Source organism: Bufo bufo, chromosome 7 (genome assembly GCF_905171765.1).
Source record: "Bufo bufo chromosome 7, aBufBuf1.1, whole genome shotgun sequence".
Taxonomy (NCBI): domain Eukaryota; kingdom Metazoa; phylum Chordata; class Amphibia; order Anura; family Bufonidae; genus Bufo; species Bufo bufo.
In genome coordinates this window covers 190,229,252-190,255,999 of record NC_053395.1, presented here as the reverse complement: position 1 = coordinate 190,255,999, position 26,748 = coordinate 190,229,252, and the positions used below count along the sequence as shown (strand labels likewise).

The 26,748-nt window shown below is 44.5% G+C and overlaps 1 protein-coding gene across 2 annotated transcripts in view; it reads right to left on the bottom strand.

Annotated features, from left to right (window-relative positions):
* The window catches only part of STK39 (serine/threonine kinase 39), a 436,712-nt gene that overhangs the window by 342,457 nt on the left and 67,507 nt on the right, over nt 1-26,748 (bottom strand). For both annotated transcript variants that reach the window (XM_040440678.1, XM_040440679.1), the window contains exons 4-6: nt 19,737-19,878; nt 15,223-15,278; nt 10,251-10,360 (exon numbers count right to left, since the gene is read on the bottom strand). In XM_040440678.1, the coding sequence (XP_040296612.1) occupies nt 10,251-10,360; nt 15,223-15,278; nt 19,737-19,878 (308 nt within the window). The remainder of the gene's footprint in view (nt 1-10,250; nt 10,361-15,222; nt 15,279-19,736; nt 19,879-26,748) is intronic.

Sequence of the window (26,748 nt, the reverse complement as noted above, 5' to 3'; positions counted from 1 at the left end):
GACTTTGTATGAAAAAAAAATAAAAAAAAAAATCATCATTTTCCACTAACTTGTGACAAAAAATAAAAAATTCTAGGAACTCGCCATGCCCCTCACGGAATACCTTGGGGTGTCTTCTTTCCAAAATGGGGTCACTTGTGGGGTAGTTATACTGCCCTGGCATTCTAGGGGCCCAAATGTGTGGTAAGGAGTTTGAAATCAAATTCTGTAAAAAATGACCTGTGAAATCCTAAAGGTGCTCTTTGGAATATGGGCCCCTTTGCCCACCTAGGCTGCAAAAAAGTGTCACACATCTGGTATCTCCGTACTCAGGAGAAGGTGGGGAATGTGTTTTGGGGTGTCATTTTACATATACCCATGCTGGGTGAGATAAATATCTTGGTCAAATGCCAACTTTGTATAAAAAAATTGGAAAAGTTGTCTTTTGCCAAGATATTTCTCTCACCCAGCATGGGTATATGTAAAATGACACCCCAAAACACATTCCCCAACTTCTCCTGAGTACGGAGATACCAGATGTGTGACACTTTTTTGCAGCCTAGGTGGGCAAAGGGGCCCATATTCCAAAGAGCACCTTTCGGATTTCACAGGTCATTTTTTACAGAATTTGATTTCAAACTCCTTACCACACATTTGGGCCCCTAGAATGCCAGGGCAGTATAACTACCCCACAAGTGACCCCATTTTGGAAAGAAGAGACCCCAAGGTATTTCGTGATGGGCATAGTGAGTTCATAGAACTTTTTATTTTTTGTCACAAGTTAGTGGAATATGAGACTTTGTAATAAAAAAATAAATAAAAATAAATCATCATTTTCCGCTAACTTGTGACAAAAAATAAAAAGTTCTATGAACTCACTATGCCCATCAACGAATACCTTAGGGTGTCTACTTTCCGAAATGGGGTCATTTGTGGGGTGTTTGTACTGTCTGGGCATTGTAGAACCTCAGGAAACATGACAGGTGCTCAGAAAGTCAGAGCTGCTTCAAAAAGCGGAAATTCACATTTTTGTACCATAGTTTGTAAATGCTATAACTTTTACCCAAACCATTTTTTTTTTACCCAAACATTTTTTTTTTATCAAAGACATGTAGAACAATAAATTTAGAGCAAAATTTCTATATGGATCTCGTTTTTTTTTGCAAAATTTTACAACTGAAAGTGAAAAATGTCATTTTTTTTCAAAAAAATCGTTAAATTTTGATTAATAACAAAAAAAGTAAAAATGTCAGCAGCAATGAAATACCACCAAATGAAAGCTCTATTAGTGAGAAGAAAAGGAGGTAAAATTCATTTGGGTGGTAAGTTGCATGACCGAGCAATAAACGGTGAAAGTAGTGTAGGTCAGAAGTGTAAAAAGTGGCCTGGTCTTTCAGGGTGTTTAAAGGGTTTCTGTCACCCTGCAAAACTCATATTTTTTTTTGGGGCTAGTTAGATTGCTCATAGTGCGATATAGCAGAATATAATGGTATTACTTACTTTCATGCGGCCGATTCTTTATAAAACGAACTTTTATAATATGTTAATGAGGGCTCTACCAGCAAGTAGGGCGTCTACTTGCTGGTAGCTGCTGCAGAAATCCGCCCCCTCGCCGTGTTGATTGACAGGGCCAGCCGTGATCTCCTCCTCCGGCCGGCCCTGTCAGTAATTCAAAAATCGCGCGCCTCGCATCATTCGGCGCAGGCGCTCTGAGATGAGGAGGCTCGTATCCTCAGCACTCCCTCAGTGCGCCTGCGCCGATGACATCACTGAAAGAGAAGACGTCATCGGCGCAGGCGCACTGAGGGAGTGCTGAGGATACGAGCCTCCTCATCTCAGAGCGCCTGCGCCGAATGACGCGAGGCGCGCGATTTTTGAATTACTGACAGGGCCGGCCGGCCGGAGGAGATCACGGCTGGCCCTGTCAATCAACACGGCGAGGGGGCGGATTTCTGCAGCAGCTACCAGCAAGTAGACGCCCTACTTGCTGGTAGAGCCCTCATTAACATATTATAAAAGTTCGTTTTATAAAGAATCGGCCGCATGAAAGTAAGTAATACCATTATATTCTGCTATATCGCACTATGAGCAATCTAACTAGCCCAAAAAAAAATAATGAGTTTTGCAGGGTGACAGAAACCCTTTAAGCACTGGGGGCTGAGGTGGTTAAAGGCTGTGTACACCTCTCATTTGGTCTTGTTTAAAAATGTTGACCCCCTTTCTCTGTACGGCCTTGAGATTCTCTAGTAGCATGCTCTGTATTTTTACTATAAGGGGGAACAAAGTGAAAGTACGATTTTCACAGCTAGACAGAAGTTAACCCTTTATGACAATGTTGCTAAATATTTTTAATAAAGACCAATTGAAAAATTGATTTTAAGCTAAAAATGAGTAAAATGCAATCATACAAAATATGCCCCCGAAGGTGTACATAGCCTTTAATACACAGGACTCTCAAATATGAGTCTGCTGTACCCTACTGGCACTGCTAGTAGCCAAATGACCCCCTTTTTTGCCATCAATGTCTGATTGCTAAGAATGGGCATGCCAATGTGTCTGGATAAAGACTGAAGGGGTCAAGGCACTCATTGTAGCTCCACACCCCAATGCTGATTCATGTGAGTCCTGGGAATAGGATCCCTATGAAGACACATTGAAGGCCTATGCCAGTGTCGGACTGGGGTACCTAGGGCCTACCAGTGTAACTGATTCTGGGGGACCACCTTAGGGCTCCTGCACACAAACTTTTTTTTTTTTCGTGTCCATGGTTTTGACCACTCTGCAATCCAGCAGCGGTGGCCGTGCTTGCACATTACAAGTAAATGTGTTGGCCTATGCTCACTTCCAGCCTTTTCCTATAGTGTGTAAGCACGGCCACCGCTGCTGGATTGCAGGGAGGTCGTAACCACGGATACATGCTGTGTATAATTGTGATGGAAAAGAGGCAATATGGAGTATCACAATATATTAGTAAGTGCCTTGTATTAACTTTCTCTACATGATAAATGCCATTTACTGAAGTAAGACCACCCCTTTAACCCCTTTAAGCATACATTTCTGGGATGAAATTTATCAAATCTTAACCTCCCCAGGTTGCACATAATCTACAGTATATTTAAAAGGGTTGTCCTACCATAATGACCTATTGCCTATCTACAGGATAGGTGATAAATATCAGATTGCTGGGGTCTGACTGCCGGAACACCCACTGATAATGAAAAAAGGGGTCCTGAGACAACAACAAGTTATTTGGATCAAACAGTTCAGTGTTTTATTCACACTTTAGGCAAGTGACAAAACAAGCAGTCATAGTTAAAGGGAACCTGTCACCAGGATTTTGGGTACAGAGCTGAGGACATGGGTTGCTAGATGGCCGCTAGCACATCCGCAATACCCAGTCCCCATAGCTCTGTGTGCTTTTATTGTGTAAAAAAACTGATTTGATACATATGCAAATTAACACAAAAGAGTCATATCTTACTTGTGTGACCAGAGAAGAGTCATATTTTCAAGCTCTGACTCATCGCAGGGTAATTTGCATATGTATCAAATCTTTTTTTTTACACAATAAAAGCACACAGAGCTATGGGGACTGGGTATTGCGGATGTGCTAGCGGCCATCTAGCAACCCATGTCCTCAGCTCTATACACAAAATCCTGGTGACAGATTCCCTTTAAGCAAAAAGTCACCTTGCAGTGTTGGTGGTAATTCACACCATGCTGCAATTCTGCCTCAAAGAGTCCTTGCTGATTTGGGGTTTGATGACTCCATGCCCAATGACATACCCCAGGTACTTTACCAGTCGGTACTGTGGATGACAATATCGTTCAGGTAAGCCGAAGCGTACCGACGATGTGGACGAAGCATGATGTCTATTAGTCGCTGAAAAGTGGCGGGGGAGCCATGCAGACCAAAGGGTAAGACCTTATATTGATACAGCCCCTCAGGCGTCATGAAGACAGTTTTCTCTTTGGCAGCCTCCGTTAAGAGCACCTGCCAAAACAGAAAAATACCGGACTTGTCCTAACCTCTCAATGAGCTCATCCACCCGGGGCATGGGATACGCATCGAATTTGGAAACCTTGTTAAGTTTTCGAAAGTCGTTACAAAACTGCAACGTCCCGTCCGGCTTGGGTATCAAAACTATAGGATTGGCCCACTCACTTTTTGACTCCTCAATGACGTCTAGCTGTAACATTAGCTGCACCTCCTCCGATATGGCTTGTCGCCGAGCCTCGGGTACACGCTATGGTTTTAATCTGACTTTTGCCTGAGGCTCAGTGATAATGTCATGCTGGATTATGGAAGTGCATCCAGGGAGGTCCGAGAACACATCTGTGTTCCGACTAATGAACTCCCTGGCCACCTGAGTCTGGTTAGAGGAGAGTCTGTCAGCAATTCTTACTGTGGCAGCTGCCTCTCCTGCATCAGACAGAGGGGCCAGTACCTTTTCTCCTAGAAAACCTGGCCGTGGGCTGTCTTCTGTACAAGTTTCCCTATCTTCCCACGGTTTGAGTAAATACACATGGTAAACCTGCTCCAGCTTTCGCCGCCCTGGCTGGTGTACCTTGTAGTTTACATCTCCAATTTTCTCTAGTACCTCGTAGGGCCACTGCCACCTAGCCAGGAACCTACTGTCCACGGTCGGCACCAGAACCAAAATCCGATCACCCGGGTTAAAGATCTGGACCCGAGCCTGCTGATTATATACCCGACTCTGGGCTCGCTGAGCTGCCTCCATATGCTCCCTAACAAGAGCATATGGGTAACATCTGGGTAAAGTACTCAATGACACTTTTATGTGGAGAGGGTTGTTGTTCCCACGCCTCTTTGGCCACGTCCAAGAGACCACAAGGGTGTCTGCCATAGAGCAGTTCGAAGGGCTAGAACCCAGTAGAGGCCTGGGGTACCTCTCGCATTGTGAACATGATATAGGGCTGAAGGAGGTCCCAGTCCTTCCCATCTTTAGCCACCAACATTTTCAACATATTTTTTAATGTTTGGTTAAACCTTTCTACCAGACCGTCTGTTTGCGGATGGTAAACGGACATCCGTAGCTGTTATATGTACAGCAACTTACAGAGTTCCCTCATCACCTTGGACATAAAAGGGGTCCCTTGGTCGGTCAGAACCTCTTTAGGTAGTCCTACTTGGGAAAACATCTCCATTAATTCCTTAGCTATGAGTTTGGCCGAGGTATGTCGCAGTGGCACCGCCTCCAGGTACCGAGTGGTGTAGTCTAGAATGACTAAGATGTGTTGATGCCGTATGGCGGAGTTCGGTACTGGGCCTATGAGGTCCATAGCTAATGTGGTACTTTGATAATCGGGAGAGGTACTAGGGGACTACGGAATTGTGGCTGGGGGCTAGTTATCTGGCAGGTCGGGCAAGACTTACAAAACTCTTCCACTTCTTTGAATATGCTGGGCCAGTAAAACCGCTGAGTTTTCTGCAGCCCCAGGTGACTCCCGAGAACGTGTTGGTGGGCTAGATCTAACACAAGCTTTTGATAAGCCTTGGGGACCACCAACTAGGCTCACCCCGTAGTTGGTTTATCCGATACAATATATCCTGATGAACCACAAAACAGGGAAACACTAACTCTGCCCCAGGTTGTTGTGGTTCACCATCTACTATTAACACATTTTCCCAGGCGCGGGATATGGTTTGGTCCAGACATTGGGTGGTACCAAAATTATCCCCAGAGACATTGAGGTCTGCCAATTCAGGACCCAGCGGCAAGTCCTCCACGTCTCCCACCATCACACTTAGCGGGGATGTCTCCCCCTTTTCCACCGAGGTGGCGGTCACCCCTACCGCTTGCCCTTCAGTCTCAGGTTCTCAGGGTTCTGGTCTCCCCCCTGAGCCGGGCCACTCTGCTAGAGTTACCCCTGTCCCATGGGTATCAGTCACTCTAATAGCAGGCTACAGTGCCGAGAAGCCCGGGAAGTCTCTCCCTATTATGAGTTCATAATGTAGATTTGTGGCGACAGCACCTCGTGGGCCCATTTACCGGCCACCGTAGTTAGAGACACCAGCGCGGTGGGGTAGTCTTTTAAGTCTCCGTGGATGCACATCACCCCGACTTTTCCGGCCAGTATACTCGGGGGACCGCACCAGGGTAGCCCTTACTAGGGTCACCAGACTCCCTGAGTCCAGCAGAGCCTCCGCCGGAGTGTCTTCCACTTGCACCTGGCACAAATGATCTAGAGACCTGTTGCACATAGCCTCCTGGCATATAGTGACTGACGGTAGCCATAGTTAGTGTCCATGGGCTCAACCCGATGTGGACAGTCAGCCCTTCCATGGCCAGGCTCCTGACACCACCAGCAGACTAGCAGAGCCAGGACTGCCATGGGTACATCCCGGGCGGGTTTTATCGGCTCAAATATTCCGGCCTGGGGTTGAGATTTCCGGGGTTTGCCGACCCCCCTCCCGACAGAACCCTCCTTTAGATTCCTGGTAGCTTCATAGCGTTCCACCAGGTCCACCATCTCAAGGGCATTGCCAGAAGACACCTGACCGATCCAGTGCTGGAGAGGGTATGGCAAAGCCCTCCAGAACATATCGGCTAACATACGATCCAGCATAGCAGTGGGACTCAGCACGTCAGGCTGTAGCCATTTTTGCAAGAGGTGAAGTAAGTTATAATACTGGGGTCTTGCAGACACAGCTGGGTTGAACCACCACTGATGCACCCGCTGGGCTCGGACCAACACATTCACCCCCAGTCTTGCCAGAATCTCACCCTTGACTTTTTGGTAGTTGGGCGCTAGATCGTCCGGAAATTCGAAATACACTTGATGGGAATCGGATGCCAGGAATGGAGCGGCGACCTCAGCACACTGGTCACAGGGTCGTTTTTCCCTGATGGCTACATTTTTCGTACATCGCCAGGTAAGTTTCGATGTCGTCTGCGGGGGTCATCTTAGGAATCGCGGCATGGACTGCTTTCCGGGCATCGTGGACGCTCGGGGTTGCTCCTGCTGTCTGCAAAGCCATCAAGTGTTGTAGCAGCAACTGGTTAGTCTCCTGCTGCTGCTTATTAGCCTCGCGTTGCTGCAGGTTTGTTTTTCGCTGCTGCAGTTTAGCCACCATGAGGGCCTTCACAACAGCCTCCATTTTGTCATGGGGCACTGGTTGTAATACAGCTGGTTTTATGTACGACATACAACCGTGCCTGAAAAATGCAGAAAGCAAAAAAAAAACATTGGCGTTTACGCCAGCCTCGCTGCGCTTGCCCGCATCACCCACCAATTGTGGGGTTTCACTATGGTAGATAGGATTAGCGGACGCAGTATAGAGGCAACAACAAGTTCTTTGGATCAAACAGTTCAGTGTTTTATTCACACTTTAGGCAAGTGACAAAACAAGCAGTCATATTCAAACAAAAAGTCACCTTGTGGTGTTGGTGGTAATTCACATCATGCGGCAATTCTGCCTCAAAGAGTCCTTGACCATAGCAGCTCCAACCTGCTTTCACACCAAACAGGTAGCAAGCCTTCATCTAGACACAAGGCTCCCAGATCCCAACACAAAGACCTGGCTTCTGAGCCCAGCTGCCTATTTAAGGACAGTCAGGTGCTGCCAAAACCCGGACTGGCACTTGAATCCAGTCCAGTATTTGAGCTCACCTGGCTGTAAATCAGCCCAGCAGCACATGTGTCACAGTGCCCACGGTTCTTAAAGGGGTTGTCTCACTTCAGTAAGTGGCATTTATCATGTAGAGAAAGTTAATATGAGCAACTTACTAATATACTGTTATTATCCATATTGCTTCCTTTGCTAGCTGGATTCATTTTTCCATCACATGATACACTGCTCGTTTCCATGGTTACAGACCACTCTGCAATCCATCAGCGGTGGCCGTGCTTGCACACTATAGGCAAAAGCGTCAGCCTCTCTGGTGGCCGGGATGGTAGCACATATAAGCTGGTGCTTTATCCTATAGTGTGCAAGCACGACCACCACTGATGGATTGCAGAGTGGTCGTAAACATGGAAATGAGCAGTCTATAATGTGATGGAAAAATGAATCCAGCCAGCAAAGGAAGCAATAAGGATAATAACAATATATTAGTAAGTGGCTTGTATAAACTTTCTCTACATGATAAATCCGACTTACTGAAGTGAGACGACCCCTTTAAGACCACGTTCCCTTGATCATGGGGGTCTCAGCAGTCAGGCCCTTATCACCTGTCGTGTCATATCTGTTTCACCTTTTTTACATTCCCTATTCTTAAAGGTTTTCATTGTGTGTAATAAAAAATAATTTAAATAAAAATTAAAAATCTGGCCTAAAATATGTGTCAAACTTAGGCTACTTTCACACTAGCGTTCGGGGTTCCGCTTGTGAGTTCCGTTTGAAGGCTCTCACAAGCGGCCCCGAACGGATCCGTACTGCCCTAACGCATTCTGAGTAGAGGCGGATCCGCTCAGAATGCCTCAGTTTGGCACCGTTTGACCTCCGTTCCGCTCAGCAGGCGGACACCCGAACGCAGCTTGCAGCGTTCTGGTGTCCGCCTGGCCGTGCGGAGCCAAACGGATCCGTCCAGACTTACAATGTAAGTCAATGGGGACGGATTCGTTTGAAGTTGACACAATATGGTGCAATTTTCAAACTGATCCGTCCCCCATTGACTTTCAATGCAAAGTCTGGACGGATCCGTCTGACTAACTTTCAGACTAAGAATTTTTTCTGAAAGATAATGCAGACGGATCCGTTCTGAACGGATCCCATCGTATGCATTATATGAGCGGATCCGCTCCGAACGCAAGTGTGAAAGTAGCCTAAAATAGAAATGCTCTCCTGTGAAAGGTCCTGTGTCCACTTTTCTAGTTATCCTCTATCCACAGGATAGATCCGTGGGGGTCTGAACGCTGGAGCCCCCACTGATCCCACTTCTTGACTGAGTGGAAGTTCGAGCATATGCCCTGCCTCTCCATCCATTCTCTATGGGGTCGCCGGAGATGGCAGAGTACAGCGCTGGCTATTTCCAGTGGTCCCAAAGAGAATGAATGGAGCAGCAGGGCGTATGTGTAGCCTGCCACACCATAAAAAGGGGGAACAGGACCCGTTCCTGGGATCAGTGGAGTTGCAGAATCGGACCCCACTAATCATATAGTTATGCCCTATGGTGTGGAGAGGATAACTTGAAAACCTGCACAACCCCTTTAAATCCTCCACCACTCCACCACCAGTATCTCTTTACATGGCAGCAGTGATGCCTGTAAATATGGAATATCATCACTGCCGCCATGTAAACCATACGCGTCAATACTGGAGAATATGACGAAATGTGCAGCAGTTTTCAGGCATAAGTCCAACCCCCTTTGCAGGTCATAACCATTAACAAAGCCCAAGCAAAAGCGCTAGCGGAGCAACGTGAGCAAAGGGCACAAACGGAGGGTCATAACTGAAACAGAGGCATTAGGGTCGCCTGAGGCAGGGTAATAGTGTGGATCCTGGAGCAGGGGTAACAGGAGAAGAGGCAAAATTAGTGGTGCATTTAGAGTGGGGGCATCTGGAGCTGGGGTGCACCTAAATCAGAGGCATTAGGGTCACCTGAGGCAGGGTAATAGTGGGGATCCTGGAGCAGCTGCAGGGGTATTAGGTGGGCAACTGGAGAAGATTCAATATTAGGGGTGCACCTAAAGCAGAAGGATTGGGGGGTACCTAAGGCAGAGTCCCGCCAATGCCACTCTGAACTGTGCAGAGAGCAGCACACATTCATAGATCTGTGTCTGCTATAAACAAATCCTTATTTCCCCCCTTACAGTCTCCTACAGCTCACTACTGTCACACACCTGAGAAATCAGCCCAGCACCGCAGACGAGGAGTCCTTCTCTCCAGAAGCCACAGTTTCCTGACAGCAGGGAGGGCAGGAGGAGGCAGACACCTTCTCTCCTCCTTCACAGCCAGCAGCCCCAGAAGTCTAGAAGATACTGCGGGGCCTCCTGTACAATGTACACTAGTAGGAGGCTGCATCACTGTGCGATACTGCCACCTATTGGCTACAATAATTATCTCTCCTGAGAAACAAGAGAAATAATTACTCCTCCATCTTATCTGGGGCGCAGGAGACTGGGGGCCCACCGAGGAATCTCCCGCCTCCCCAGTGGGCCAGTCCGAGCCTGGCCTATGCCTAAAAACCCTTTAAGGTATATTTAACCCCATTATGTTAAATTAAATGTATCAGAGGAGAGGCTGGACTGTAAGTCTGTATCTTCACAAGATCTGGATGTGAGATAAAGTGACTGAAGTTCCATACCTGTTCCATGACTTCGGGAGCCATCCAGCAGGGGGTGCCAACAAAAGTTTTCCTTACTTTGTTCCTTGTCATGTCGCCACCTGTGGCTAAAAATGAACTAACACCAAAATCTGAAAAAAATCAAGCACAACTTTAAATGAGTAAATGCAACACTCGCGTTCAGAAGCCTCACCTTTCAAAACTTTAAAACCATCCAAAATAACAACCTGCATAGTCATACAAGTTAATCAGAAATACAGTAGCTAAAGTTTGACTAAGATGACAAAGAGCAAAAGTAAGAAATGCAACGTAGATGGGCACCATCTCTCTGGCTCCACTGCCATTTACAGTCGCAATTCTCACCCCAATGCTCCCTAGGGCTGGACAGGAGGGAGCACCCTTTCTTCCCTCAGGGCACACCCTAATTTCAGGGCTCCTGTCTGATGGTAGTTGGGATGCGCTTGTTTTTTGTGTTGTAGGCATGCAAAACGGGAGGTGTAGGTGCTGTGGCCGGCGTATGATGTCGGAGTCAGTAACCCAGCCAATTGTAGAAAATAAACAAGAATGGAAGTTGCAAATCTTCCCTGATAGCAATGTATGGATATAAGCCAGAATGGGGATCGTAGTGCTCCTTATGGCCATGTCTCCAAAGTCTATATCTCTGCAGAATCTAAGACTGGCAATATGGCCAGGATTGTGTCAAAATGTGGAAAGGTGTATTAGCAATGTCCCTCTCACTGCAGCAAAGTCTTTATCAGTCCTAAACAGCGAATATCTTACTGACTGGCTCCAATGGTCGGCCGTGCAGATTCTGGATCTTCTAGTTCTTTATTTCTCTATCACTTTCTGGAGTACTGAAAAGTAGAGATGGCTTTCTTGATACAAAGCTCCAAAAGGTGAGCACACGTAGCCTCTCACTTGCTCAGCTAAGGCTACTTTCACACTGGCGTTTTGAATTCCGTTTGTGAGATCCGTTTCAGGGCTCTCACAGACGGTTCAAAACGGATCAGTTCAGCCCCAATGCGTTCTGAATGGATAAGGATCCGCTCACAATGCATCCGCTTGGCCCCGTTCCGCCTCCATTCCGCTCTGGATGCGGACACCAAAACGCTGCTTGCACTGCCTGGCGATGCGGAGCCAAAACGGATCCGTCCTGACACACAATGTAGGTCAATGGGGACGGATCCGTTTTCACTGACACAATATGGTGCAGTTGAAAATGGATCCGTCCCCCCATTGACTTTCAATGTAAGTCAGGACGGATCCGTTTTGACTTAGACATTTTTTTTAAAGAATAATGCAAACGGATCCGTTCTGAACGGATACAAGCGTTTGCATTATAGGTGCGGATCCGTCTGTGCAGATACCAGACGGATCCGCATCTAACGCAGGTGTGAAAATAGCCTAACACTAAAGTGAGCTAGCGGCGGACCCGAGTCCATCACCAACTTCCTACAAGGACAGAGTCAGAATTTTTAACTCTGACTAATCCATACAGAGCTAAACTGGGTTGAACAATACATTAGAACATTATACAACAAGACACATTCTGGCGTACTGCATCAGTCCCCGTTAGAATGCTATTAGGGTAAAAACCCACCACATATTTTAGCAAAATCCACAAGTAATAAATGCAAATTTCCTATACTTTTTTACACCAGTTTTGCAATAGAAATGATGAAAACCACAATGATCTTCTGCTAATCAGCAACAGGCAAAATATACAGCATGCCTTCAAATCTACAGCAGAAGATATTACATGTGAATGACATGTTAAAAATCCCATTCATATGTATTGTGCTGTACTTCAAACCCGCTATGTCTGCACATGACCGATGAGTCAGATCACATGATGAATATGTTTGGAAATATTTACACCTTTTCCACGTTGCAAGGCTTTGTTCCATCACAGATTCATTTAAAAAGACCGGACAAAAAAGTCCTTATGGCCAGTAAAAAAAAGAGCATCCCTAATGGAAACTGAACGGACTCCATTGTAATCAATCGTTTGTCGAATCCGGCTCTTCCTTTATTTTCACTGTTCTGCTCCTCTAATGGAACATAATATACAGCGGTGATGTGACCTTCCCCTAAATCTGCATCCACATTCTGATGTTAAATAGTAAGGGCTCATGCACACGTGCTGGCTGGGCCCATATTGCAGTCCGCAATGCACCGGCGCAGCCCGTGGGGGCCGCCACATGCGGATCGTGGACCCATTCACTCGAATGGGGTCAGCGATCCGCATCCGATGGTCCGCACCTCAAAAGTAGTGCATGCACTACTTTTTTGCGGTGCGGAGGCACGGACAGAAAACCCACAGAAGCACTCCGTAGTGCTTCTGTGGGCTTCAGCTCAAGGGGCTTCTAGTTACAGGGCAACCCCTTTAAGTTCCATTCAAGGGGCTGCATACAACGTTTCATTGATACTAATGCAAAATGTGAGCAGTTCATGACTTCTGACTCGCTTGTAGCTTAGTTCATGCTACTCCACAATATACTGAAAGAACATTTGCGAGCTGTGAAATATTTTTCTATGCCCTGTCCTAGGCCGAAAATTGCTATAGTTAATGAAAAATACCAAACCCCTGAAGCCAATGTCTGCAGAAAAGAAATCGAAATGAAGCTAGGATACATTCTGTTCAGTTAACATGGATAATTATGTGGATTTGTAATATATTAAAGTAAATTTTTTGCCCATTATGCTTATTATGTCATTTTTCTTTCATTCTTTATCCTCCAGCTTAAATTTCTCAGAAGAACCAAATTACTTGGAATCTCCTAATCAGTTTTCCTCGATGGAGTCCTGGAGAACTCAATTTGTGCAACCTTCCCTATTTGAATTTCAATACTATCTATGGAATCTCAAAAAGGTCATTCTAGCTTTCAATTACCCCTATCTCGTGCCAGCCCTCATAAATCACATTTGTTATAGATGGTATTGCTCATACGCTCTCTCTGTAATATATTACGTATTTAGGATGGTTGGGAAAATAAATGGCTTCCAACCGAGTGCAACACTTCTGTGATTGGGCTGTTTTCGGAAAGTCCTGAGACTTTACAACAATTAAGACTGAGACAATAATTTACTGACTTGAAGCTCTGGATATGACATTATTTTTAAAATTATTTAGATTTTATTTATTTTTTATATCCAGGTCTGCCTTTACAGAGCTTCGTGAACTCTCATTCTCAGGTCCAGAGGTCAAGGTGGCCAAGCAGAACTTTGCCTACCAGACCACTTCCATACCGACCTGGATGAGTGCTTATGAAGGGGTCTGCCCAGTTCTTTCCATCTCCTGCTCTGCACCGATCTCTAGGAATAGTGCAGAACCAAACCCTTCAACACCCTAGACCACCAGAATGGTTAAAATCATCCCCTCGTGACCACCAACCATTTACACATTAATCCCTTCATCACTCAGTCTAGACAACCAGAAATACTACCATTACCGACTCAGTAACCAAGACCACCGGCGATATTTCCATTAACCACTTCACTACCCTATACCTCCAAGAATAAAATGTATTATAGGGTCAGTAACTTTTTTTTTAACTTTTGATGTCATAGAGACATATCAAAAGTTTAGATTGGAAGAGGTCTGAGCACTGAGAACCTTGCCGATCCCTAGAACGAGGGGACAGAAAAGTGTGCATACGCACGGGATGGGCTCCATAGAAGTCTATGGGACCATTTTGATTACGTCCTTAGCAGTGAGGAGACAGAATGCAATATTCGCGTGCGTCTTTCCCCTCGTTCTCAGTGCTCAGACTCCCACCAATGTAAACTTTGATATGTCTCTACAAAAAGTTTGGGACCCTTTAAATGCCATACTGCTAGAAATAACACATTTTCTATCTCAGACCAAAGTGGAAAAACCTGTATTAACCCTTTAGCCAACCTAGACCAACAGAAATATTATCATAAACCTTAAGGCTGGTTTCACACAGGCGTTGCGGGAAAAGGTGCGGGTGCATTGCGGGAACATGCGCGATTTTTCCACGCGAGTGCAAAACATTGTAATGCGTTTTGCACGCGCGTGAGAATAATCGGCACAGAAGTTCGGGTTTGGGATCGGGGTTGTGTAGATTGCTATTATTTTCCCTTATAACCATGTTATAAGGGAAAATAATATATTCTTAATACAGAATGCATAGTACTATAGCGCTGGAGAGGTTAAAAAAATAAAAAAATAATTTAACTCACCTTAATCCACTTGATCGCGCAGCCGGCATCTCTTCTGTCTTCTTCTTTGCTGTGTACAGGAAAAGGACCTGTGGTGACGTCACTCCAGTCATCACATGGTCCATCACATGATCTTTTACCATGGTGATGGATCATGTGATGACCGGAGTGACATCACCACAGGTCCTTTTCCTGTACACAGCAAAGAAGAACACAGAAGAGATGCCGGGCTGCGCGAGCAAGTGGATTAAGGTCAGTTAAATTATTTTATTTTATTTTTAACCCCTCCAGCGCTATTGTACTATGCATTCTGTATTCAGAATGCTATTATTTTCCCTTATAACCATGTTATAAGGGAAAATAATAATGATCGGGTCTCCATCCCGATCGTCTCCTAGCAACCGTGCGTGAAAATCGCACCGCATCCGCACTTGCTTGCGGATGCTTGCGATTTTCACGCAGCCCCATTCACGTCTATGGGGCCTGCGTTGCGTGATAAACGCAGAATATAGAGCATGCTGCGATTTTCACGCAACGCATAAGTGATGCGTGAAAAATCACCGCTCATGTGCACAGCCTCATAGAAATGAATGGGTCCGGATTCAGTGCGGGTGCACTGCGTTCACCTCGCGCATCGCACCCGCGCGGAAAACTCGCCCGTGTGAAAGAGGCCTAAGGGTTAACCATTGCATGTTAACCCTTAAGCCCCCCCTCAACCACAAATAAAATAGCCCTTTCCACTGCAGGCAGCAGTAGGTGAATTCTCGCAGTATACAGATTTAGACTGCATTTGTGTCACTGAAATTACCTGCTATCTGTACTGATCCATCTTCTCCTAAAAGGATATTTCCAGCCTTTAGGTCCCTAGAGAAAAAATATTAAAATTAATATACATCTTAAGATAAGATAAAAATCACAGTGAGCAGCAGCTGATGGCTTTTAACGGCTAACTAAAAATCTGATAAATTTCGAGACTACTTAAGGACACTTAAGGGCAACTATCAGGAAGGAGAGTTCCTATGAACGGTTCCCCCGATCATCTGAACAATGAGCAAATGCTCGTTCATCGGGTGAAAGCATTGTTCATGCGTACACCAAAATCATCACCTCCGGGCAAAAGATCATTCGGCATAAATAGGAGTCTGCTGCTTAAAAACTATGAATCTCTAAGGGCGATGGGAGTGATATCTCATCCCCAGAGCTGTGTGTAAATGCAGCTCTCACCTCCGTTCACAATCCGTCAATTCTCGGGGAAGAACAGTCCATCCCTGCTAATTGCCTGCATGGTCAGCCCATGTAAAGGACCCCTTTAGGTCTCTTCATCAGGCAGGTATTAGACAACATCTCTACAGTCACACAAATAAACAGGAATAATGTGGTAAACCAGAACTATCGATAGGAGAAGAGCAGTAGAAGTCCAATGACGAGATCTGGCCCATGGTTGCGATGTCACCAAATCTTTAGCTCTCTTAGTCGAGTCTGATTGGACTTATAAAAGACAGCAAAAAAGTCAACAGATTCCATATAGCTGACAAATATTGTTATGTCTGTGACTCAGAAAGGAAATTAGATCAGGAAATGCGGTTGATTTTTGATCTGCATCATAATCACAAGAGGTCAATTATAACAAAATAAAATAACCCCAAGATACATTTCACATTTCCTTGGACTGATTGGAATTTTAATCCATGGTTTTGCTTCTTTTTGAACATTTTATAGTGAAAGCCTCTGACATGCAAACCAAAATAATTCTCTGTCTGTTCCAGAAGATAGGTTTAATTACCACCACCTACAGGTATGTGTGGTGGCAGAGAGGAACTTCTAGGAGGTTTGCCACAGGGCCTATGGCACGAATAAAGTTTTTCTTTAAAAGTGTTTTCCGAGATATTTTTACTGATGACCTATCCTCTGGAAAGGACATCAGTGTCCGATTGTCTCGTAGTAGCGCCGCGACCTTCTCTTAGCTTGTGATGTCACGTTCATTAGTCACAAGGCCTAGGCACAGTTCAGCTCCATTTTAGTCAATGGGGCTGTGCTTGGTATCGCAGGAGGTAGTGGTAGGTAGTGGTAGTGCTTGGTATACAATGTTCGGCGCTGTGCCTGGTGAGCTGAGAGAACGCTGCGGAGCTACTGGGAGTGGCGGTGCCTTCTCAAACAACTCACTGGTGGGGGTCCGAGGTGTTGGACCACCACATATCAGATACTGATGATCTATCCAGAGGATAGGTCATCAGTAAAAATCTCAGAAAACCCTTTTAAGGTCTCCTATGTCATAGATACCAATGTAGCATTCATGTCACTGTTAGGCCTCTTTCACACGGGCGTTACGGGAAAAGGCGCGGGTGCGTTGCGGGAACATGAACGATTTTTCCGCGCGAGTGCAAAACATTGTAATGCGTTTTGCACTCGTGTGAGAAAAATCGGCATGTTTGGTACCCAAACCCGAACTTCTTCACAGAAGTTCAGGCTTGGGATCGGTGTTCTGTAGATTGTATTATTTCCCCTTAGAACATGGTCATAAGGGAAAATAATAGCATTCTGAATACAGAATGCATAGTAAAATAGCGCTGGAGGGGTTAAAAAAAATAATAATAAATTAAACTCACCTTAATCCACTTGATCGCGCAGCCTGTGGTGACGTCACTCCGGTCATCACATGACCCATCACCATGGTAAAAGATCATGTGATGGACCATGTGATGACCGGAGTGACGTCACCACAGGCCCTTTTCCTGCACAAAGCAAAAAAGAAGACAGAAGAGATGCCGACTGCGCGAGCAAATGGACTAAGGCGAGTTTAATTTTTTTTTTTTTTTTTTTTAACCCCTCCAGCGCTATTGTACTATGCATTCTGTATTCAAAATGCTATTATTTTCCCTTATAACCATGTTATAAGGGAAAATAATAATGATCGGGTCTCCATCCCGATCGTCTCCTAGCAACCGTGCGTGAAAATCGCACCGCATCCGCACTTGCTTGCGATTTTCACACAGCCCCATTCACTTCTATGGGGCCTGCGTTGCGTGAAAAACGCAGAATATAGAACATGCTGCGATTTTCACGCAACGCACAAGTGATGTGTGGAAATCACTGCTCGTGTGCACAGCCCCATAGAAATGAATGGGTCGGGATTCAGTGCGGGTGCAATGCGTTCACCTCACTCATCGCACCCGCGCTGAATACTCGCCCGTGTGAAAGGGGCCTCACAGCAACTGATTGTTCAGCTCATCAAAATGATGAACTGAACAGATGCTGTAAACGGAATTCTATGTGAAGTAAGAGAAAGCAAAACCGCATACAACGGCTGCACATCTCAATGTTAAAAACTATCATTTATTTAGCAACACAAGACAAAAACATTGTATACAATTACAACCATGTGTTAGGACAAAGCAATACGTCCATTACACATCCCCCAGAGCTAGACCTATGCACCATGCGTGCCTGTATCTACAACTGATGAGTATACGCATTATTTTGATGTCATATTTATTGCATATTAAGAATTTTGCATTGCTTTGGCGGCCTACGTTTGTCCATATTTAGACTTGGTGATTATAGGGATGTGCATTGGACGTATTGCTTTGTCCTAACACGTGGTTGTAATTGTATACAATGCTTTTAACTTTTGTCTTGTGTTGCTAAATAAATTATAGTTTTTAACATTGAGATGTGCAGCCGTTGTATGCGTTGTATGTGCAGCTTTCTCTTACTTCACATGGTTTAATACTAATACCGCGGCTTGCACTCTGTGGTTACTATTTATTGAATTTTTCCGTCTGTAAACAGAATTCTCCATATGGGTAGTACTTAAAGGGGTTGTGTAAGTGCCAGTAAGTGGCATTTATCATATAGAGAAAGTTAATACAAGGCACTTACTAATGTATTGTGATTATCCATATTGCTTCCTTTGCTGGCTGGATTCATTTTTCCATCACATTATACACTGCTAGATTCCACGGTTATGACCACCCTGCAATCCGGCAGCGGCGGTGGCCGTGCTTGTACACTATAGGAAAAAGCACAAACCTCTCTAGTGGCCAGGACTGTGGGAGTGCACATAGGCTGGTAGTTTTTTCTATAGTGTGGAAGCACGGCCACTGCTGCTGGATTGCAGGATGGTCCAAACCATGGAAACAAGCAGCGTACAATGTGAGGGAAAAATGAATCCAGCCAGCAAAGGAGGCAATATGGACAATCACAATACATTAGTAAGTGCCTTGTATTAACTTTCTCTACATGATAAATGCCACTTACTGAAGTGAGACAACCCCTTTAAAGGGGCACTCCGGCTGTGGTAAGTCATCCACATCATAGGGGATAACCAATAAATTGGCCACTACCAATCACGAGAACAGGGATCTTGTACCCCTCCAAAATGAAAGCACATCAGGTCGGCCATGTGCACTGCCGCTCCATTCATCTCTATGGGAGTTCCAGAAATAGTGCTGTACTGGGCTGTCTCCAGAATTCCAGTAGAAACGAAAGGAGTGGCAGAGTGGCAGGGCACATGCCGACCTCCCAGTCTGTGCATTTCAGGGGCCTTGAAGGGTATGGCTCCCCATTCTTGTGATCAGTCAGGATCAGTAATCTAATAGTTACTCCCTATCCTGTAAACAAGGGATGACATGCTGTTCTGGTTCTGATCAATGGTCAGGTAGGTTGATACACTGTTCCAAATTAGATAGATAGATACGTGCATGCACGGCGAGAGAAATAACACTCACACTCTATATAAGGTCAAAGCATAACTCTAATTTATTAGGTGGGGGCTTCACATTATATACCCTCCATATTAGCGGGAGGAGTGGGCTCACATGATTGGTCTTTTAGCAAGAAGGAATGTAAACAGGAAATAAGTTTAAGGCATATGTATGATAGACTCAGAGGAATTCCTGACAGTTTCAAGTCTTTGCTGCAAATAGTTTCAATCATAGAATGCATACTGGGGGTTGTCTCTCTGACAACAAGCAAGTGTCCATTATATTAATATATTCCATAATAATGCCACAACCGGAAAACCTCTTTAAAGAAATTTTCCAGGAATTCAATATTGAAGACCTAACCTATGAGTATGTTATCAATATCAAGTAGTTGGGGCAAGCTGACGATCGGCAAGTCCACCAATCAGCTACCTCAACTACCGCAATGTACAGAGCAGAGAGCAGACAGCTCCATGCACTGTGTAGTGGCCATACAGAGTACTGCAGCTCATCTCCCATTCGATAGAATGAGAAATCCCCTTTAAACCTGAAAACCATGTGATATAAATATTTTACCATGATGGCCTAATGCACCATCTCTTCAGACTGTGTAACATACCTATGAATTTGCCCATTCCTGTGTAGATAATCTAACCCTTCTAAGACTTCTTTAAGAATTGTTGCGATAATTGGCTCTTCTAGCACGCCGTTCTTATGTTCACCTCTGCTGACCACATTTTTTATAATATCCAGCATGGAACCTGGGAAAAAATAAAAGAATGAACCTAATTATTTTTGTGTTTTTCAACTACTGATTGACAAGGACAGAATTTACACTCTTGGTAAAAGGTACACAACCAGGCAGAGCAGACGCTTTTTCATGAAAAATGCAGGACCTGAGGGGTTGGTACATGGGATTCAAAGAACACCGCCTTATGTAGTGGTTTAGGGCCCTCAACACATCTTTGGCCAGAGTGTTTCTTAAAGCCATGTCCCTACCAGAATCCACTTTCTTTTGCCTATTGCTTTCTTACCTATAGACATAAGCCTATATTGCCTAATGATTTATGTACCACTGGAATAAATATTTTCAAACATACATACTGACTTAGGCTACTTTCACACTTGCGGCAGAGAGATCCGGCAAGCAGTTCCGTCGCCGGAACTGCCTGCCGGATCAGGCAAAATGTATGCTAACTGATGGCATTAGTAAGACTGATCAGGATCCTGATCAGTCTTAAAAATGCCTGATCAGTCAAAAAAATGCATTGAAATGCCGGATTCGTCTTTCCGGTGTCATCCGGCAAAAACGGATCCGGCATTTATTTTTTCACCTTTTTTTCAGTCTGCGCATGCGCATACCGGAAGGACGGATCCGGCATTCCGGTATTTTGAATGCCGGATCCGGCACTAATACATTCCTATGGGAAAAAATGCCGGATCCGGCATTCAGGCAAGTCTTCAGTTTTTTTAGCCGGAGATAAAACCGTAGCATGCTGCGGTTTTCTCTTTTGCCTGATCAGTCAAAACGACTGAACTGAAGACATCCTGATGCAAACTGAACGGATTACTCTCCATTCAGAATGCATGGGGACATACCTGATCAGTTCTTTTCCGGTATAGAGCCCCTGTGATGGAACTCTATACCGGAAAAGAAAAACGCAAGTGTGAAAGTAGCCTTAGGTAAAAATCTTCTAGGACGTAATGTCCTCTTGTTAATTACTTAAAAAGCTCAAGCAACCCCATACTGGTGAAATATCATTTTTCTGTTTATGTCATGAAAGCAGTAGCAGTACTACCACCCAGGAGAAATGAGGAATCCCATTACCTGGTCTGTTATGTTTTGAAGGTCACTAAACTCCTTACTTTTTAGTTTTAACCCCTTGAGGACCGGGCTCATTTTCACCTTAAGGACCAGGCCATTTTTTTGCAAATCTGACCAGTGTTACTATATGTGGTGATAACTTTAAAACGCTTTTACTTATCCGGGGCATTCTGAGATAGTTTTTTCGTCACATATTGTACTCCATGATACTGGTAAAATGGAGTTAAAAAAATTCATTTTTATTTATAAAAAAAATACCAAATTTACCAAAAATGTGGAAAAATTAGCTAATTTCCAAATTTCAATTTCTCTACTTTAATAATAGATAGTAATACCTTCAAAAATAGTTCAGATCTGAAGTCACTTTGCGAGGCTTACATAATAGAAACCACCCTAACATGACCCCATTTTAGAAACTACACCCCTCAAGGTATTCAAAACTGATTTTACAAACTTTGTTAACCCTTTAGGTGTTCCACAAGAATTAATGAAAAATAGAGATAAAATTTAAAAATTTCACTTTTTTGGCAGATTTTCCATTTGAATCAATTTTTTCCAGTTACAAAGCAAGGGTTAACAGCCAAACAAAACTCCATATTTATGGCCCTGATTCTGTAGTTTACAGAAACACCCCATATGTGGTCGTAAACCGCTGTACAGGCACACGGCAGGGCGCAGAAGGAAAGGAATGCCATATGGTTTTTGGAAGGCAGATTTTGCTGGAGTGGTTTTTTGACACCATGTCCCATTTGAAGCCCCCCTGATGCACCCCTAGAGTAGAAACTCCAAAAAAGTGACCCAATTTTAGAAACTACAGGATACAGTGGAAGTTTAGTTGGTACTATTTTAGGGTATATATGATTTTTGGTTGCTCTATATTACACTTTTTGTGAGGCAAGGTAACAAGAAATAGCTGTTTTGGCACCGTTTTTATTTTTTGTTATTTACAACATTCATCTGACAGGTTAGATCATGTGGTATTTTTATACAGCACGTTGTCACGAACGCAACAATACCAAATATGACTTTTTTTGGTTATTTGTTTCAGTTTTACATAACAAAGCATAAAAAAAAAATAATAATGATTCTTTAGTGTCTCCACATTCTGGAATTCACAATGAATGGGTAGCTTATTAGGTTTAAAACATAACATTTATTTATGTATGTAGATAAAATAATGGGCCCTACTATACTTAACGATACTTAATAGTTGCCACTAGTTACACTATTCTCCTGTAAAAAATGGGCGGAGATGGGAAGGGACCAAAAAGGGATAGTAATAGTGTAAGGAGACAGGGTGAAGGGTAGCCAGGTACCAAGGCAGAAAGACACAGTGCTGGGTCCAAAACCCTAGGTAGCCCTGTCTCTCGATATCCTCCCTCCTATCTACTCCAATATCCCTATTATCACCCTTCCTGATTGTGGACTGCCCAGCTTTGCCCGATAGCCAGAATATGGTCCTATAGATGGTATCCCTAACAGCGGGGGCAAAGGAAGGGAAAGCTGGAAAAAGAGAATGTGATAAAACAAGAACAGGTAAATTCACAGCTGATGTTGAGTCACCTGTAGTACCTGAACTAGTTAATACACAAAAAAAGTTTAAATAATCAAAGGGTCATGATGTCCCAAGAATGTACATATTCAAGTGGTCAAAGAGTCCCGACGCGTTTCCTCAGTGTTACCTGATTCGTCAGGGGACAAGATTATATCCGAAGAGCCCCTCAACTGGGCTCACTTATCCTGCAAAATAGAGGGGTCACAGAGAGCACACTAATATACTATACCCAATAAGCTTATGCAGTCTCCCTTGTAGTGGACAACTGTACAGCAGATAAAGTGTATAGGTAGGTTATTATGTGGCCTCCAACCAGCCAAACGTTGTGGTAATAAAGACCAAATTACCCTCTATTTCGCATGGCCTGTGGTGATTCCTGGTATTTAATCTCTATCCGTATGGAAAAAGAGATATAGTGTGTTCAGTATTCGATACACACTAATATCCAGGTATGAGTGTCAAAACCTGGAAAGTAAACCAGGAATAACCAGGGGTCACCAGTCTTAGCTAAACCAGATTATACTTGTCAGTAAGACTTCAATCCAAGCCTAGTAAACCAATGGTAGTATATTCATAAATGCATCATATTAGCTAGAAGTATCTATTCAATATACCTCCCAACCAATAGTAAATGCATCGCGTCAGTTGATAGTAACTATTTGATATACATTGTAGCCGATCTCCCACTAGTGATGTCACTAGCGGACGTTTAGAAATCAGTGCAACGTTGCTTATCTAATGCTTATAACAATCTGATATGCAAGCATAAGGAAATAAGCGGCTTATCTGTCCAGTTGTTGATGATAACTGTTCCCAGATAGGGATGGATGGAGGGTGTTCCCTGGCGTCCCGCGTGTAGCAGTGGCAATGAGGCCATGTTCGCGGGTCATTTAAAAAGCAGAGAAGCCCCGCCTCCATCCAACGCCCCCTCGTTATCAGGTAGCGTCATGGTCACGTGATACATCAGCTGTTCCGCCTATAGTCACGTGATTCCTTTCCTTTCTATGACGCTTAGCGTGGAGGCAGGTTCCTGCTGCCAGGCAACCAAGACGAAGCTCCGCTTTGATAGTGAAGTAGAGGTCCGTACATTTTCAGGTGGCCAAGCAAAACGCTGCCTTCACTTGTTAGGTTTCAGACGGCATATAGTCTCCACTGCGCATGCTTGAGGTGGGTGTTTTAGTGAGGTGCAGAGATGAAGTCAAAGGGCAAGTAAGCTCAACCTCTGCTTCCACCAAGATCTAAAGTATTTTCCATTGGTCCGCCTGGTCTGCAGATCACCAAATGGAATATCAGAGTTTTTCAGGTGATTCTTCAAATAACTGTCGTTGCCAATTAATTGCTTCAGCGCAACCATATTTTAAAATGCCTCTTTTAATCAGATCCCAATAAGGGGTATAGTAATCTAGCTCGGTATGTCACTCCAACAGAGTCATTTATTATTGCAGTCCCATCAACATTTTCTAGGGGTAGCTGAGGGAGTGACCGGACTATATCGCTGAAATGCAGAGTGATAGATTAAGGTTCAATGTAGCAGCCAAATGACAGTTGCTCATTTAGACCTCTAGGGGCCACGGTTTGAAGGTGGAATATCCACCAAGTCTCTCTCTGCAATATTTTCCGATCCCAATCCCCTCCCCTTTTTGGTCTTGCGACCACTTCAATACCCATAAATCTCAACTCCGATGCATCACCACCATGTATCATGTTAATATGTTTGGCAATAGGTGTATCTCTATCGTTCCTAATGTCGCCCAAATGTTCACCTATCCGGCGTCGCAACTCACGGGTGGTTTTCCCAATATATTCGAGACCACATATACAGTTGGCCCTGTAGATCACTCCCCTGGTGCGACAATTGATGAAATGTCTAATTTGGTGACACTTGCCGGTGACATTGGCATAAAACGACCGTCCCTTCAGAATGTGTCCACACGCCACACAACCACTACAGCGAAAACAACCGATTGGACGTTGAAGCCATGTCTCTTTAGAATCACGTGTATCGCTGTAGTGGCTATGTACAAGGCGATCCCTAAGGCTGAGGCCCCTACGGTAGGTGACCTGTGCTGTGTCCGGGATAACCTTTTTAATGTCTGGGTCAATGAGGAGGACCTCCCAATGTTTCCTTAGTATCTGTTTAACCTCCGCCGAGGAGTCATCAAATGTGCCTATAAGGCGTATCAAACCAGTCTCCGTTTTTTTGGGTTTGGGATAGAGAAGGTCATCTCTCTTGCTCCCACAAGCTCTTTTAAAGGCACTTTTTAAGACCGCATCTGGGTACCCCCTTTCCCGAAAACGACTTCTAAGATCGTCAGCCTGTGTTTTAAATGTATCCCAAGTGGAACAGTTCCTCCTGATGCGCAGGTACTGTCCCACTGGTATTCCCCTTTTTAGGGGGAAGGGATGGTGGCTGCTCCAATGTAGAAGTGAGTTCGTAGAAGTGGGTTTCCTGAACATGTCTGTTTGAATCAGGTCATCCTTGCCCCTTGAGATGGAAATATCAAGGAAAGGCAAGGTATTTGTTTCAAAGACCGAGGTAAACTTCATGTTTATGTCATTAACATTAAGATACTTAACAAAGTCAGAGAATTCTACTTCTCCCCCTTTCCAGACAACAAAGACGTCGTCAATGAATCTTGCCCACGTGACGATGCAGGAGATATGTCTATTGGGTGCGTCGCCAAAGACCAGTGTCCTCTCCCACCAGCCCAGGAACAAATTAGCATACGATGGGGCACAAGAACTCCCCATCGCGGTGCCCCTGAGCTGGTGGTAGAGGACACCATCAAACAGGAAATAATTCCTTGAAAGAACAAAGTTGAGTAACTGCAAGACAAAAACATTATGTGGATAAAACTGTTGGCCCCTAGTATAGAGGAATGATTCCACTGCCCTCATACCGAGGTGATGAGGTATGGACGAATAGAGGGCCTCAACGTCGATAGAGGCTAGGGATGTCCCCTCCTCCAAGCTGATTCCCTCCAGGCGACCAAGACGGTCACTCGTATCCCTCAGGTATGAGGGCAGTGTTTTGACAAATGGTGCCAAAATGTGGTCCAAGTAGATCCCCAAGTTTTGGGTCAAACTATTTACACCCGAAACAATCGGGCGTCCTTTAACAGGGAAGCCACCCTTATGCACCTTGGGTAGGCTATAAAAGGTGGCTACTGTAGGATGTTTTTTATACAAGTACTCGAATTCATCACCAGAAATAAGGTCATCAGTTTTTGCCAATCGCAATATCTCAATTAACTCCCTCTGATATTTAACGGTGGGATCACAGCTCAGTTTTTCATATGTGTCACTGTCATCAAGCAAGGCATGACACATAATAGTGTAGTCATTGGTGTTCATCAACACGATGTTTCCCCCTTTATCCGAGGGTTTTATGATTAGGTTTTTCTTTTTCTCCAAGTCCAGCAAAGCTTTATGCTCGCTTTTGCTGCAATTGAAGCCACCATGACAAGATATCAGACTGGACAGATCCCGACAAACCTGGTTCACAAAAACATCTATACAGGTTGGGTCCCCCAAGGGAGGCATTTTGAGGCTTTTGTTTTTAAGTGAAGTAAATGGGCCTTTACCCTCCTGGGGAATGCTGTCACTCAAGCTGTATAGGAGACAAACATCTTGGAGGATGTCGGGTGAGATACCCATCTCTTTTCTCTCGCTTCGCGACAAGCGCAAAATGTTTGCGCCATCTAAGCTTTCTGGCAAAGAGGTGGATATCTCTAACCCAGTTGAAGAGGCTGAAGCTAGAGGTAGGAACAAAGGACAGGCCCCTGCTAAGTAGGCACATCTCTGGACCCTGCAGTTGTTGGTTAGAGAGGTTGACTACTTGGTTGTGTTGCCCAGTGGCTTGTTGATCTGAGGTGGTGATCTTTGAGGCCCTCGATTGCATAGGGGGTAAGGTGTATCTAAAAAATCTAAACCACCCTGGTCCTGTCTTCCTCTCTGGTTGTTCCTTACTCCTCTGCCCCTATAATTTTGAGTTTTTCTTGTAGCCCCTGCCCCTTCCTCTGTGTGTCTGATTAGTTTCCCTCTCGTTTTCTGAGGCCTCTGTATCACTAGACGAAGCGTCCACGTCTGGACGTCTAGTCTGTGATATATTGCGATCTAGTGTGGAATATACCTTATTATCCCGGAAATCTTGCAGGTCTCTATTAAACTGGCGATGTTTTCGCTCTTTGAGGTGAAACTGAAATTTGTCAATAGTGTTCTTAAGTTGTAGTTCCTTATTGGCAAAGTCAG